Genomic DNA, 16619 nt, shown 5'->3' with positions numbered 1-16619 from the left:
CAAGAACCTGGACAACCCCTTTTTTGTTTCAAGGAAATCAATCACTTCTACACATTGTTTGCTACTATATCTGAGTAAAATAAAATGCTTACAGAATGCAAGTCCTGTAGCAAGAGGAAAACATGGTCTGGTGACCACTAAATTTGTGCAGTAAAAATACTCAGAGTATTCAGAGCAGACGCAATGAAATTTAAAAACATTTAAAGTTAATCTGTCACCATAAAATACAATGCGATCTGCAGGCAGCATATTAGTGAGCAGGAGAAGCTGAGCAGATATATAGTTTTATGGGAAAAGATTTAGTAAATCTTTATATCTTTTTCAGTTTTTTTGTACATGGAGAGTTCTGAGTGATGGCATTTATGGGGGTTCTTAACCACCTCAGCCCCCAGTGCTTAAACACCCTGAAAGACCAGGCCACTTTTTACACTTCTGACCTACACTACTTTCACCATTTATTGCTCGGTCATGCAACTTACCACCCAAATGAATTTTACCTCCTTTTCTTCTCACTAATAGAGCTTTCATTTGGTGGTATTTCATTGCTGCTGACATTTTTACTTTTTTTGTTATTAATCGAAATTTAACGATTTTTTTGCAAAAAAATGAAATTTTTCACTTTCAGTTGTAAAATTTTGCAAAAAAAAACGAGATCCATATATAAATTTTGCTCTAAATTTATTGTTCCACATGTCTTTGATAAAAAAAAAATGTTTGGGTAAAAATAAAATGGTTTGGGTAAAAGTTATAGCGTTTACAAACTATGGTACAAAAATGTGAATTTCCGCTTTTTGAAGCAGCTCTGACTTTCTGAGCACCTGTCATGTTTCCTGAGGTTCTACAATGCCCAGACAGTACAAACACCCCACAAATGACCCCATTTCGGAAAGTACACACCCTAAGGTATTCGCTGATGGGCATAGTGAGTTCATAGAACTTTTTATTTTTTGTCACAAGTTAGCGGAAAATGATGATTTATTTTATTTTTATTTTTTTTCTTACAAAGTCTCATATTCCACTAACTTGTGACAAAAAATAAAAAGTTATATGAACTCACTATGCCCATCACGAAATACCTTGGGGTCTCTTCTTTCCAAAATGGGGTCTGTTGTGGGGTAGTTATACTGCCCTGGCATTCTAGGGGCTCAAATGTGTGGTAAGGAGTTTGAAATCAAATTCTGTAAAAAATGACGAGTGAAATCCGAAAGGTGCTCTTTGGAATATGGGCCCCTTTGCCCACCTAGGCTGCAAAAAAGTGTCACACATCTGGTATCTCCGTATTCAGTAGAAGTTGGGGAATGTGTTTTGGGGTGTCTTTTTACATATACCCATGCTGGGTGAGATAAATATCTTGGTCAAATGCCAACTTTGTATAAAAAAATGGGAAAAGTTGTCTTTTGCCAAGATATTTCTCTCACCCAGCATGGGTATATGTAAAAAGACACCCCAAAACACATTCCTCAACTTCTCCTGAATACAGAGATACCAGATGTGTGAGACTTTTTTACAGCCTAGGTGGGCAAAGGGGCCCATATTCCAAAGAGCACCTTTCGGATTTCACTAGAATGCCAGGGCAGTATAACTACCCCACAAGTGACCCAATTTTGGAAAGAAGAGACCCCAAGGTATTCGCTGATGGGCATGGCGAGTTCATGGAAGTTTTTATTTTTTGTCACAAGTTAGTGGAATATGAGACTTTGTATGAAAAAAAATAAATAAAAAAATCATCATTTTCCACTAACTTGTGACAAAAAATAAAAAATTCTAGGAACTCGCCATGCCCCTCACGGAATACCTTGGGGTGTCTTCTTTCCAAAATGGGGTCACTTGTGGGGTAGTTATACTGCCCTGGCATTTTCCAGGGGCCCTAATGTGTGGTAAGTAGGTAAATGACCTGTGAAATCCGAAAGGTGCTCTTTGGAATGTGGGCCCCTTTGCCCACCTAGGCTGCAAAAAAGTGTCACACATCTGGTATCTCCGTACTCAGGAGAAGTTGGGGAATGTGTTTTGTGGTGTCATTTTACATATACCCATGCTGGGTGAGAGAAATATCTTGGCAAAAGACAACTTTTCCCATTTTTTTATACAAAGTTGGCATTTGACCAAGATATTTATCTCACCCAGCATGGGTATATGTAAAAAGACACCCCAAAACACATTCCCCAACTTCTACTGAATACGGAGATACCAGATGTGTGACACTTTTTTGCAGCCTAGGTGGGCAAAGGGGCCCATATTCCAAAGAGCACCTTTCGGATTTCACTCGTCATTTTTTACAGAATTTGATTTCAAACTCCTTACCACACATTTGGGCCCCTAGAATGCCAGGGCAGTATAACTACCCCACAAGTGACCCCATTTTGGAAAGAAGAGACCCCAAGGTATTCGCTGATGGGCATGGCGAGTTCATGGAAGTTTTTATTTTTTGTCACAAGTTAGTGGAATATGAGACTTTGTATGAAAAAAAAAAATAAAAAATCATCATTTTCCACTAACTTGTGACAAAAAATAAAAAATTCTAGGAACTCGCCATGCCCCTCACGGAATACCTTGGGGTGTCTTCTTTCCAAAATGGGGTCACTTGTGGGGTAGTTATACTGCCCTGGCATTCTAGGGGCCCAAATGTGTGGTAAGGAGTTTGAAATCAAATTCTGTAAAAAATGACGAGTGAAATCCGAAAGGTGCTCTTTGGAATATGGGCCCCTTTGCCCACCTAGGCTGCAAAAAAGTGTCACACATCTGATATCTCCGTATTCAGTAGAAGTTGGGGAATGTGTTTTGGGGTGTCATTTTACATATACCCATGCTGGGTGAGAGAAATATCTTGGCAAAAGACAACTTTTCCCATTTTTTTATACAAAGTTGGCATTTGACCAAGATATTTATCTCACCCAGCATGGGTATATGTAAAAAGACACCCCAAAACACATTCCCCAACTTCTACTGAATACGGAGATACCAGATGTGTGACACTGTTTTGCAGCCTAGGTGGGCAAAGGGGCCCATATTCCAAAGAGCACCTTTCGGATTTCACTCGTCATTTTTTACAGAATTTGATTTCAAACTCGTTACCACACATTTGGGCCCCTAGAATGCCAGGGCAGTATAACTACCCCACAAGTGACCCCATTTTGGTAAGAAGAGACCCCAAGGTATTCGCTGATGGGCATAGTGAGTTCATGGAAGTTTTTATTTTTTGTCACAAGTTAGTGGAATATGAGACTTTGTATGAAAAAAATAAAAATAAAAATAAATCATCATTTTCCACTAACTTGTGACAAAAAATAAAAAATTCTAGGAACTCGCCATGCCCCTCACGGAATACCTTGGGGTGTCTTCTTTCCAAAATTGGGTCACTTGTGGGGTAGTTATACTGCCCTGGCATTTTCCAGGGGCCCTAATGTGTGGTAAGTAGGTAAATGCCCTGTGAAATCCGAAAGGTGCTCTTTGGAATGTGGGCCCCTTTGCCCACCTAGGCTGCAAAAAAGTGTCACACATCTGGTATCTCCGTACTCAGGAGAAGTTGGGGAATGTGTTTTGTGGTGTCATTTTACATATACCCATGCTGGGTGAGAGAAATATCTTGGCAAAAGACAACTTTTCCCATTTTTTTATACAAAGTTGGCATTTGACCAAGATATTTATCTCACCCAGCATGGGTATATGTAAAATGACACCCCAAAACACATTCACCAACTTCTCCTGAATACGGAGATACCACATGTGTGACACTTTTTTGCAGCCTAGGTGGGCAAAGGGGCCCAAATTCCTTTTAGGAGGGCATTTTTAGACATTTGGATATCAGACTTCTTCTCACGCTTTGGGGCCCCTAAAATGCCAGGGCAGTATAAATACCCCACATGTGACCCCATTTTGGAAAGAAGACACCCCAAGGTATTCAATGAGGGGCATGGCAAGTTCATAGAAAAAAAAAAATTTTGGCACAAGTTAGCGGAAATTGATTTTTTTAATTTTTTTCTCACAAAGTCTCCCTTTCCGCTAACTTGGGACAAAAATTTCAATCTTTCATGGACTCAATATGCCCCTCAGCGAATACCTTGGGGTGTCTTCTTTCCAAAATGGTGTTATTTGTGGGGTGTTTGTACTGCCCTGGCATTTGAGGGTCTCCGCAATCATTACATGTATGCCCAGCATTAGGAGTTTCTGCTATTCTCCTTATATTGAGCATACAGGTAATGAGATTTTTTTTTTTCCGTTCAGCCTCTGGGCTGAAAGAAAAAAATGAACGGCACAGATTTCTTCATTCGCATCGATCAATGTGGATGAAAAAATCTCTGCCAAAAAAAGAAAAAGGAGGGGAAAGGCGTCTGCCAGGACATAGGAGCTCCGCCCAACATCCATACCCACTTAGCTCGTATTCCCTGGCAAACCAGATTTCTCCATTCACATCAATCGATGTGGATGAATAAATCATTGCCGGGATTTTTTTTTTTGCTGCAGCTAGTCGATCGGTTGGTCCACCTGAAAGGTAAAAAAAACAAAACAAAAAAGAAAAAACCAGGCCGCAACGCAATAAATGTATTAACTGTTGAACAGAACATAGAAACTTTTTTTTAACTTTTTTAACTGAACGTTTAACTTTTTTACTTACCGGTAATTATTTTTTTGTTTAGTTTTTTTCACCTTTATAGAACAAACCTCTCCTTCCCCATGGGACAATGTGCAAAGCGCAAATCGCCCAAAGATGTGGCGAAGTACGTTATGCACTTTATCCCAGGTGAAAGGAGAGGTTTGCAGCAGCTGTGAGTGAATGGGCCCTAATAGCCCTGTGTGCCTGTCCTGTGAGATGCAATCCCTATGCTAAGTGTACCTGTGTGTGGTACTTCCGGAAACACTCTCTATAGCATAGGGCAGGGTGGTCAGCACAGTCAAGACAGAAATAGCGGGTGTCACGCCTTATTCCACTCCTGCTACAGACACGACATCTTTTTCGGGGTGACGGTTGGGTTGAGGTACCAGGAACGACACTGGGGAAATGTCGCTCGTGTAGACGGCTAACTACACTGGTGGATGGGGCCACAGAACCTCCTGGGTAAAGGAGGTTCTCGATGATCTCTTCCTGGAATTTGAGGAAGGATCCTGTTCTCCCAGCCTTACTGTAGAGAACAAAACTATTGTACAGCGCCAATTGAATCAAATATACAGACACCTTCTTATACCAGCGTCTGGTTCTGCAGGAAACTAAATACGGAGACAACATCTGGTCATTGAAGTCCACCCCTCCCATGAGCGCATTATAGTCGTGGACACAGAGGGGCTTTTCAATGACACGGGTTGCTCGCTCAATTTGGATGGTCGTGTCTGCGTGAATGGAGGAGAGCATGTAAACGTCACGCTTGTCTCTCCATTTCACCGCGAGCAGTTCTTCGTTACACAAGGCAGCCCTCTCCCCCCTTGCAAGACGGGTGGTTACAAGCCGTTGGGGGAAGCCCACGCGACTAGTTCGCGCGGTGCCACAGGCGCAAATCCGTTCTAGAAACAAATGCCTAAAGAGGGCCACACTTGTGTAGAAATTGTCCACATAAAGATGGTACCCCTTGCCGAATAAGGGTGACACCAAGTCCCAGACTGTCTTCCCACTGCTCCCCAGGTAGTCAGGGCAACCGACCGGCTCCAGGGTCTGATCTTTTCCCTCATAGATCCGAAATTTGTGGGTATAGCCTGTGGCCCTTTCACAGAGCTTATACAATTTGACCCCATACCGGGCACGCTTGCTTGGGATGTATTGTTTGAAGCCAAGGCGCCCGGTAAAATGTATTAGGGACTCGTCTACGCAGATGTTTTGCTCAGGGGTATACAAATCTGCAAATTTCAGGTTGAAATTGTCTATGAGGGGCCGAATTTTGTGGAGCCGGTCAAAAGCAGGGTGGCCTCTGGGACGGGAGGTGGTGTTGTCGCTAAAATGCAGAAAACGGAGGATGGTCTCAAATCGTGTCCTGGACATAGCAGCAGAGAACATGGGCATGTGATGAATTGGGTGCGTGGACCAATATGACCGCAATTCATGCTTTTTTGTCAGGCCCATGTTGAGGAGAAGGCCCAAAAAAATTTTAAGTTCGGAAACTTGGACTGGTTTCCACCGGAAAGGCTGGGCATAATAGCTTACCGGGTTTGCGGTTATAAATTGTGTGGCATACCGGTTTGTCTCTGCCACGACTAAGTCCAAGAGCTCCGCAGTCAAGAACAGCTCAAAAAATCCCAGGGCCGAACCGATTTGAGCCGTCTCAACCCGAACTCCAGACTGGGCGGTGAAAGGGGGAACTACTGGTGCGGCTGAAGTTGGTGACTGCCAATCAGGATTTGCCAGCACCTCAGGGACTCTAGGGGGTCTACGGGCCTGTCTGTGCGGTGGCTGCGACGGGGTAACTAGTGCACGTGCCACCGTACCAGCTTCAACTGCCCTTCTGGTGCTCGCTACTTCACCAGGTTGTACGGCAGTGCTGGTACTAGGTCCAGGAAGGGCTGCGCTGCTGGTGTATGCCTCACCACGTGATCCGGCAGCGACAGCCCCACTCTGCTGCTCTTGAAGCGGATCCTGCGTAACCTGTGGTCTAGCGACACGGGGCCGGGTACGCCTGGTGCTGCCAGGGACCTCAACCTCCTCGTCCGAACTTTGGGTCAGAGAGCCACTGCTTTCTACAGGTTCATATTCTGACCCGCTAGATTCGTCAGATGAGGGTTCCCACTCCTCATCCGACTGGGTCAGAATCCTGTAGGCCTCTTCAGAAGAATACCCCCTGTTTGACATTTTGGACTACTAAATTTAGGGGTATTCCCTGAGACTACCCAAGAAAAAAAGCAAACCTGTCTTACAAAGGGGAGGCTAGCGAAGTACCGGAGGCTGCTGCGGTTGATAAAAAATATCAAAACTGATTTTTTTATCGCCGCAGTGCGTGTAAAATGAATGTGCACTGATCAAAAAAAAATATATTTTTTGTCACTGCGGTGGGGCGGGCGTGGGTGAACGCACGTGTGGGCGACCGATCAGGCCTGATCGGGCAAACACTGCGTTTTGGGTGGAGGGCGAGCTAAGGTGACACTAATACAATTATAGATCTGACCGTGATCAGTTTTGATCACTTACAGATACTATAAAAGTACAAATGCTGATTAGCGATACGCTAAACAGCGAATAAAAGTGACTGCGGTGCGGTGGGGTGGGCGCTAACTGACGCTAACTACCTAACCAAGGGGCCTAAACTATCCCTAAAACCTAACAGCCAATACCAGTGAAGAAAAAAAAAAAGTGACAGTTTACACTGATCACTTTTTTTCCTTTCACTAGTGATTGACAGGGGCGATCAAAGGGGTGATCAAAGGGTTAATTGGGGTGCAGGGGGGTGATCTGGGGCTAAGGTGTAGTGTTGGTGGGTACTCACAGTGAAGTCTGCTTCTCTGCTGGATCCAACCGACGAAAAGGACCAGCAGAGGAGCAGACAAGCCATATAACAGATCATATTTACTAATATGATCTGTTATATGACTTTTGATTGGATTTTTTGAAAATTGCCAGCCTGCCAGCCAATGATCGTTGCTGGCAGGCTGGTGACGAAATACTTCTTTTAATTTTGCCGGTCCGCGATGCACATGCGCGGGCCGGCTTTGAGCGAAATCTCGCGTCTCGCGAGATGACGCGTATATGCGTGACTCTGCGCAGCGCTGCCACCTCCGGAACGCGATCCTGCGTTAGGCGGTCCGGAGGTGGTTAAAGGGGTTGTGCAGGGAATTTATATTGATGATCTATCGTTGGAATAGATAATAATATCAGATTGTCGGGATCAGCTGTTTGAAGAGGAGGTAGCGCTCCATGTGAGCACTGCTTCCTCTTCATTACACTACACCTTATCTCTCTTGCATCAGTGGTGTAGTGTAATTACAAGTTCTTGCTACATTCCAAGATGATGGACAGTGTAATGAAGAAGAAGTAGTACTCGCATGGAGCACGGCCACCTCTCCAAGCAGCTGACCGGCGGTGGTGCTAGGTGTTAAACCCCCACCAATCATATATTGATAATCTATCCTGAGGATAGGTCATCAGTATATACTGACTGCACAATGCCTTTAAGTATACAAAGAATAGATGTAAAAAAATTTAGAAATTACATGTTTTCCAGAATCTTTTCCCTCAGAACTACTGTATATATCAAGCATTCATTGTTCTCTTGCTGAAGTGTTTTACCTACTTACTTTATTTTCTTTCTTATGTCCACAGTCCAGAAGTTAAGAACATTAAAAAAAGAGACAAACAGCTCTTTGAAAACAGCGAAGAAATAGATGAAAATGAAGGGGAAGCGGTAAGAGAGGTAGGAGATACATAACATTTTTATTTTTGTACAGCATTTAACTATTAACCCCTTAAAGGAAATCTCTCACTAGTAATCCCCCCATTCAACTGCTTGCATTGACACATAGCTGTGATTCACCATTAAAACACAGTTTTTCTTTTGTTGATTTGAGGCTTAGTTCCCGAGTTATGATACATTTTCTCAATATGCAGATTAGGTATTTTGTGCAATGAGGGCATAACCATTGCTTTTGTTGCACCCAAGTCCCACTCCTTTCTGTGGCCAGCCCTTCCCTTGCTTCTTTACCACCGCCTTGCCCTGTCAAACCAGCGAGGAAGGGGATGGCCACAGAAAAGAGTGGAGCTTGGGTGCAGCAAGGGTGACACCCACATTGCAACAAAGACCTAAATAGAATATTAAGAAAAAGCATTATACCTCGGGAATGGAGCCTCAGATCAACAAAAGAAAAACTACGTTTTAATTAGGTGAACTACAGCTATTTGTTAATGCAAACCATATCAAAGGGACGTTGCTGGTGATTGATTCCCTTTAAGAACGCTGTCAATTTTTGCTTTTGCATATATTTATCTCTCACCTTCCAAGATAACTTTTTATTTTTTCCATTCACATAGTAATATGATGGCTTATTTTTTTTCGCGAGACACATTGTATTTTTTTTATGGCTCCTTTAATTGTATTGGAAAACAGGAAAAATATTCTTTGTGGGGTAAAATTGAAACAAAAAATATAATTAGTTTTTTTTGGCTTAGTGTTCACTTAGTATTCACTGTACCATAAAAAAATCACATTACAGCCTTAGGCTACATTCACACGTCTATATCCCGATTTTCGGTCCGTTTTTTGCGGATCCGTTGTTCCTGAAAATGTTTCCGTATGTCATGTATAAATTTCAATAAGCAAATAAAGTTGTTTGGATTTCTTTTAAAAAAATTGAAAAAAAAAAAAAGTGAATAAAAGTCTAGTTATGTGTTAGGGCTCTTTCACACTTGTGTTCTTTTCTTCCGGCATAGAGTTCCGTCGTCGGGGCTCTATGCCGGAAGAATCCTGATCAGGATTATCGCAATGCATTCTGAATGGAGATAAATCCGTTCAGGATGCATCAGGATGCCTTCAGTTCCGGAACGGAACGTTTTTTGGCCGGAGAAAATACCGCAGCATGCTGCGCTTTTTGCTCCGGTTAAAAATCCGGAACACTTGCCGCAAGGCCGGATCCGGAATTAATGCCCATTGAAAGGCATTAATCCGGATCCGGCCTTAAGATAAACATCGTTTCGGCGCATTGCCGGATCCGACGTTTAGCTTTTTCTGAATGGTTACCATGGCTGCTAAAGTCCTGTCAGCCATGGTAAAGTGTAGTGGGGAGCAGTATACTTACCGTCCGTGCGGCTTCCCGGGCGCTCCAGAGTGACGTCAGGGCGCCCCACGCTCATGGATGACGTGATCGCATGGACACGTCATCCATGCGCATGGGGCGCTCTGACGTCATTCTGGAGCGCCCCGGGAGCCGCACGGACTGTAAGTATACTGCTCCCCCGCTCCCCACTACTACTATGGCAGCCAGGACTTTAATAGCGTCCTGGGTGCCATAGTAACACTGAACGCAGTTTGAAGACGGATCCGTCTTCAAATGCTTTCAGTTCACTTGCGTTTTTCCGGATCCGGCGTGTAATTCCGGCAAATGGAGTACACGCCGGATCCGGACAACGCAAGTGTGAAAGAGCCCTTACCTCAGGTGCCATTTAATTTCCAGGAACGGAATCCGCATAAAACAGATGACATACGTAATGACATACGAATGTCTTCCGTTTTTTGTGGATCCATTGACTTTGTATTGTTCCAGGATCCGATTTTTGCGGAAAAGAATAGGACAAGTTTTATATTTTTTCGGACATGCGGAACGGAACAACGGAAACGGACAGCACACATTGTGCTGTCCGATTTTTTCCAGGACCCATTGAAAATGAATGGGTACAGAACTGGTCCAGATCTGTTCCGCATAAAACGGAACAGATTAGGAAAGAAAAAACGGACGTGTGAATGGACCCTTAGTCTGTCGGTCGGTAGAATTATGCCGTTAACAAATTTTTTTACTTTTTTATATTTTACAACTTTAAAAAAAGAACCTTTAAAACATTTTCTTTGCAGTGCCATATTAATTGTTTGCAGGTGAGTTGTAGTTTTTATTGGTACCATTTTGTGGGTTGCATACGACTTTTGGTCACTGTTTATACATTTTTTGGGGTGGGCTATGTGACCAAATCACAGGAAATTGGCTATTATTTAGATAGCATTTTCGGATGCAGCATTACCAGTTATGTTTATTTTGTTTTTATTGTTCATTTATTTTTATGTGTAAAATTAGTAAAGGGTGCAATTTGAATTGTTAATACTTCTGTGTTTTTTATATTTTTAAAACATTTTAACTGTACTTTTTAGTCCCCTTAGAGGACCTGTACATGTGACCTTTGATCGCTTGTCCCATAGACTGCAATAGCATACTATTTCAGTCTATGGGATTTTTTCGCTGGATTCCTCTGAAGCCATGCATCATGCTCAGCTTCATAGGCAGCTTGCTATGACAGATCTGGAAGCCTCCATACCATGAGGCTGTCATACTAATAAATTAGAGTCCCGTAATTTTGACATTTCCAGTAATGTTCTCCAGTCGGAGAACATTAAGAGCCACATCCCTCTGTCTAACCCCACAGACACCGCGGTCACTATTGACAGTGGAATCTGAGAGGTTGAATTTCCGCTAAGCCCTGCCCCCTTTTTGAGCAAGTTGGAAAAAGTGTGGAAACCCTAGTTGCTCCAAATTGCACACAAAATTGCACCAGTTTGTGCCACTGAAACTGCATAGACACAGTTGTTGGATACAGAAATGCAAAAACAAAAATAATAAAATAAAAACTTGCCAATAAAAAGAATGCAAAATAGAAAACAATACACGGTCACAATTAATGGTACCATTTGTTCAGTTTGAAACAAAGGAAAAAATCATACTAATCTCTGATTAATTAGAAATTAGATTCACCTGTCCCCACAATGTCAGTTGCTCCCATGACTTTAATTAGTCCATGAATGGTGGCTTTGATACTTAAAAATGACACAGTGACAAAAACAAAACAGCTATTTGAGCAGAGCAGAATAGCTATTTTCACCAAGCACAGGCAGTCTAATATGCTCTAAAGTGAAAAAAAAAGTCCTTACAGCAGGATAATGACCCAAAGCATGCACCTGAAAGTAAACAAGAATGGTAAGAAGGGAAAAAAAAGGACTCTTTTTAATTGGCTAGCAGTGAGTCTTGAATATCTTTGGAGCGAGCTGAAATTTGCTATTGGAAAAAGGAACCCTGCAAACATTCAAAAGTTTGAGACAATTGCAGTGGAATAAACTACCAGAAGACAAGTACAAACAGCTCATGGATGGCTACAAAATTGTCATTGTTGCCAAGGGTTGTGCAACCATGGATTAGGCAAGGGTGCTAATAATCATGCATGTAGTATGGTATGTTTATTCTTTATTTCTTTTTGGAAATCATGAGAGAGAGAAATAAAACTGACTGTAGCTATTCAAAATCAATGCTTAGCCTTTTAACAGACCTTCAAGCATTAATGGGAAAATAGCTAGGCAAGCGTCTCATCTAGAGTTGAGCGAACACCTGGATGTTCGGGTTCGAGAAGTTCGGCTGAACTTCCCGAAAATGTTCGGGTTCGGGATCCGAACTCGACCCGCACTTCGCCCCGAACCCCATTGAAGTCAATGGGGACCCAAACTTTTCGGCACTAAAAAGGCTGTAAAATAGCCCAGGAATGGGCTAGAGGGCTGCAAAAGGCAGCAAAATGTAGGTAAATGTAGGTAAATCAAATGTGGATAGGGAAATGAATAAAAAAAAAAAAAAATTAAAAATTAACCAATATCAATTGGAGACAGGTCTCATAGCAGAGAATCAGGCTTCATGTCACCCACCACTGGAACAGGCCTCTGTGAGATATTTAGGCCCCGGCACCCAGACAGAGGAGAGAGGTCCCATAGCAGAAAATCAGGCTTCATGTCATAGCAGAGATTCAGGCTTCATGTCACCCACCACTGGAACAGGCCACTGTCAGATATTTTTAGGCCCCGGCACCCAGACAGAGGAGAGAGGTCCCATAGCAGAGAATCAGGCTTCATGTCATAGCAGAGAATAAGGCGTCACGTCACCCACCACTGGAACAGGCCACTGTCAGATATTTTTAGGCCCCGGCACCCAGACAGAGGAGAGAGGTCCCATAGCAGAGAATCAGGCTTCATGTCACCCACCACTGGAACAGGCCACTGTCAGATATTTAGGCCCCGGCACCCAGACAGAGGAGAGAGGTCCCATAGCAGAGAATCAGGCTTTATGTCACCCACCACTGGAACAGGCCACTGTCAGATATTTAGGCCCCGGCACCCAGACAGAGGAGAGAGGTCCCATAGCAGAGAATCAGGCTTCATGTCACCCACCACTGGAACAGGCCATTGTCAGATATTTTTAGGCCCCGACACCCAGACAGAGGAGAGAGGTCCCATAGCAGAGATTCAATCTTCATGTCATAGCAGAGAATCAGGCTTCATGTCACCCACCAGTGGAACAGGCCATTGTCAGATATTTTTAGGCCCCGGCACCCAGACAGAGGAGAGAGGTCCCATAGCAGAGAATCAGGCTTCATGTCACCCACCACTGGAACAGGCCATTGTCAGATATTTTTAGGCGCCGGCACCCAGACAGAGGAGAGAGGTCCCATAGCAGAGATTCAGGCTTCATGTCATAGCAGAGAATCAGGCTTCACGTCACCCACCACTGGAACAGGCCATTGTCAGATATTTTTAGGCCCCGTCACCCAGACAGAGGAGAGAGGTCCCATAGCAGAGATTCAGGCTTCATGTCATAGCAGAGAATCAGGCTTCACGTCACCCACCACTGGAACAGGCCATTGTCAGATATTTTTAGGCCCCGGCACCCAGACAGAGGAGAGAGGTCCCATAGCAGAGAATCAGGCTTCATGTCATAGCAGAGAATCAGGCTTCACGTCACCCACCACTGGAACAGGCCATTGTCAGATACTTTTACGCCCTGTCACCCAGACATAGAGGTCCCATAGCAGAGATTCAGGCTTCATGTCATAGCAGAGAATCAGGCTTCATGTCACCCACCACTGGAACAGGCCATTGTCAGATATTTTTAGGCCCCGGCACCCAGAAAGAGGAGAGAGGTCCCATAGCAGAGATTCAAACTTCATGTCATAGCAGAGAATCAGGCTTCATGTCACCCACCACTGGAACAAACCATTGTCAGATATTTTTAGGTGCCGGCACGCAGACAGAGGAGAGAGGTCCCATAGCAGAGAATCAGGCTTCATGTCATAGCAGAGAATCAGGCTTCACGTCACCCACCACTGGAACAGGCCATTGTCAGATATTTTTAGGCCCCGGCACCTAGACAGAGGAGAGAGGTCCCATAGCAGAGATTCAATCTTCATGTCATAGCAGAGAATCAGTCTTCATGTCACCCACCACTGGAACAGGCCATTGTCAGATATTTTTAGGCCCCATCACCCAGACAGAGGAGAGAGATACCATAGCAGAGAATCAGGCTTCATGTCACCCACCACTGGAACAGGCCACTGTCAGATATTTTTAGGCCCCGGCACCCAGACAGAGGAGAGAGGTCCCATAGCAGAGAATCAGGCTTCATGTCATAGCAGAGAATCAGGCTTCACGTCACCCACCACTGGAACAGGCCATTGTCAGATATTTTTAGGCCCTGTCACCCAGACAGAGCAGAGAGGTCCCTTAGCAGAGAATCAGGCTTCATGTCATAGCAGAGAATCAGGCTTCATGTCACCCACCACTGGAACAGGCCACTGTCAGATATTTTTAGGCCCCGGCACCCAGACAGAGGAGAGAGGTCCCATAACAGAGATTCAATCTTCATGTCATAGCAGAGAATCAGGCTTCATGTCACCCACCACTGGAACAGTCCATTGTCAGATATTTTTAGGCCCCGACACCCAAACAGAGGAGAGAGGTCCCATAGCAGAGAATCAAGCTTCATGTCAACCACCACTGGAACAGGCCACTGTCAGATATTTTTAGGCCCCGGCATGCAGACAGAGGAGAGAGGTCCCATAGCAGAGAATCAGGCTTTATGTCATAGCAGAGAATCAGGCTTCACGTCACCCACCACTGGAACAGGCTATTGTCAGATATTTTTAGGCCCCGGCACCCAGACAGAGGAGAGAGGTCCCATAGCAGAGAATCAGGCTTTATGTCATAGTAGAGAATCAGGCTTCATGTCACCCACCACTGGAACAGGCCATTGTCAGATATTTTTAGGCCCCGGCACCCAGACAGAGGAGAGAGGTCCCATAGCAGAGAATCAGGCTTCATGTCATAGCAGAGAATCAGGCTTCACGTCACCCACCACTGGAATAGGCCATTGTCAGATATTTTTAGGCTCCGGCACCCAGACAGAGCAAAGAGGTCCCATAGCAGAGAATCAGGCTTTATGTCATAGCAGTGAATCAGGCTTCATGTCACCCACCACTGGAACAGGCCACTGTCAGATATTTTTAGGCCCCGACACCCAGACAGAGGAGAGAGGTCCCATAACAGAGAATCAGGCGTGGGCGTGTCTGGTGTCTGCAGCTGCTGTAAGAGGTTGTGTGTTTCAGAGCTCTCCACAACTTCCAAGCACAGGCCTCTCTGGGGAGTTTCTTAACACCTGCTCCCCAGGAGGAGTTCCAGACTTGCGGGGAGTTCCTCAACATCTCTCCCCAGCCCAGGCCCTGCCTCTCCCTAGGGAGCTGGTGGGGTCCTGAGGCCATGGCTTCCCGGAGGAACACTCCTACTTCCTGGCTTGGGTCGGAGGGGAGTAAGGAGCTACAGAGACCGGCCAGGAGTGATGGCAGCGAGGGGGCAACCACATCAGGACGCGGTGGTGGCAGCCGAGTCCCCCCTGAAGACCTGAAGTCGCAAGCAGAGGATTAGGAGGTGTCGTCCCAGGTAGGTTGGGTGTCCCGGAGGGAGAAAGAGGCTACCCAAACCTACAGCTCCCGCGTGGCGTACCACCTCCATGAATTCAAGGAGCTGGGGCGGCACCTCAGGAGCCTGAGCCAGGAGCTGAAAATGCTTAGGGCAAAGGCTTATGTCACAAATAGTAAGAAAAGGGCTCCTATTTCTGAGAGAATTAAGGTGCTTAAGAAGGAAGTAAAGGAGGCACAGGAAAGAAGGGAAAGGCTTCTGAATGAAAGTGGACCTTTTAGGGAAAAACTCCTAAATGAGGAGAGATTCCTGGAGATGGAGGAGAAAACGAGAGAGCGGAGCGCAAACAGCGACAGTGAAGACGAGGATAGCCGCATACCTGGCGTGGTGTCCGCGTCTGTCCGGCCGGAGCCCGCGCCAGCCCCTCCTGACTCGCAGTGGTCTGTGCCAGGTGATTGCAGTGTCCCGGCGCAACAAGCAGGGTTGCCCTCGTCCGAGGGAGAATCATCGTCGGCCGCAGAGGCCTTCAGTGAATAGGAGGGCGGAGGAGGAGGGCTGATGGATGAGATTCGTCGGCTGGAATCCCCTGTCCAGTTGCAGAACTTTGTTTTCGGCGATGAGCTGTTGGAAGAAACCGGCAAGGAAAAGAAAAAGAAGATAAACAAGAAGAAGGAAAAACAGCAGGCAGTGGAGACACATTTCATCTATGTTCCTGCGGAGCGCTTGGTGCAGGCTGAAAAGTCTGTGCCAGGTGCTCCACAGGTTAGTGTCCCCAATTCACTGCCTGTAGCAAGTAAAATTCATTCCAAGATGGCACCGAACGCTGACATGGGTGATGGAGGAAGCGGCAAAATCTTAGCTCAAGTGGGAGCCTCCGGTACTGATGGCCATTCCCCGGTGGGAGGGGGGGTGGTCCGGCGCCGGAGTTAGCTCCCGTAAAAGAGGTGGCCCCGCCCACCACTCTGGCTACTGCTCTGCCTGCCGTTCCGGTATGCGGGGTGGTGCTGGGGCGGTGTGACGGGATCGCCGTCCCTCCCACTCAAAGTGGTAATAGCCCTGAGTCTCCGCCTGCACCTGCAAAAGTGCGGCGGGGATCAGGGGAAGCAGCGGAGAGCGCGGCTGGAGGCGCGGCCGGGGGTGTGTCCGGGGGTGTGTCCGGGCGTCCTCCTATAGGCGCGCATGTGGGCGTGGCTGGGGGGGTGCCCGGCCGTGCTTCCGGATGCGCTCCCGGAGCTGTAAATGATTGCGCAGGCGCGGTAAACAAGCGTCTGCGCTTTGAGGAAC

At 45.6% G+C, this 16619-nt stretch overlaps 1 protein-coding gene across 1 annotated transcript in view; it reads left to right on the top strand.

The window, feature by feature from the left end:
• KIF21B (kinesin family member 21B) overlaps window positions 1-16619 on the top strand; it is a 1425990-nt gene that overhangs the window by 344638 nt on the left and 1064733 nt on the right. The window contains exons 12-14 of the mRNA XM_040424150.1: window positions 4309-4326; window positions 8234-8324; window positions 8658-8685. Coding sequence (XP_040280084.1) covers window positions 4309-4326; window positions 8234-8324; window positions 8658-8685 — 137 coding nt within the window. The remainder of the gene's footprint in view (window positions 1-4308; window positions 4327-8233; window positions 8325-8657; window positions 8686-16619) is intronic.

This window comes from Bufo bufo, chromosome 3 (assembly GCF_905171765.1).
Source record: "Bufo bufo chromosome 3, aBufBuf1.1, whole genome shotgun sequence".
In the NCBI taxonomy this organism is placed as follows: domain Eukaryota; kingdom Metazoa; phylum Chordata; class Amphibia; order Anura; family Bufonidae; genus Bufo; species Bufo bufo.
The sequence above is the reverse complement of the archived record's forward strand: the minus strand, read 5'-3'. Positions and strand labels throughout refer to the sequence as shown.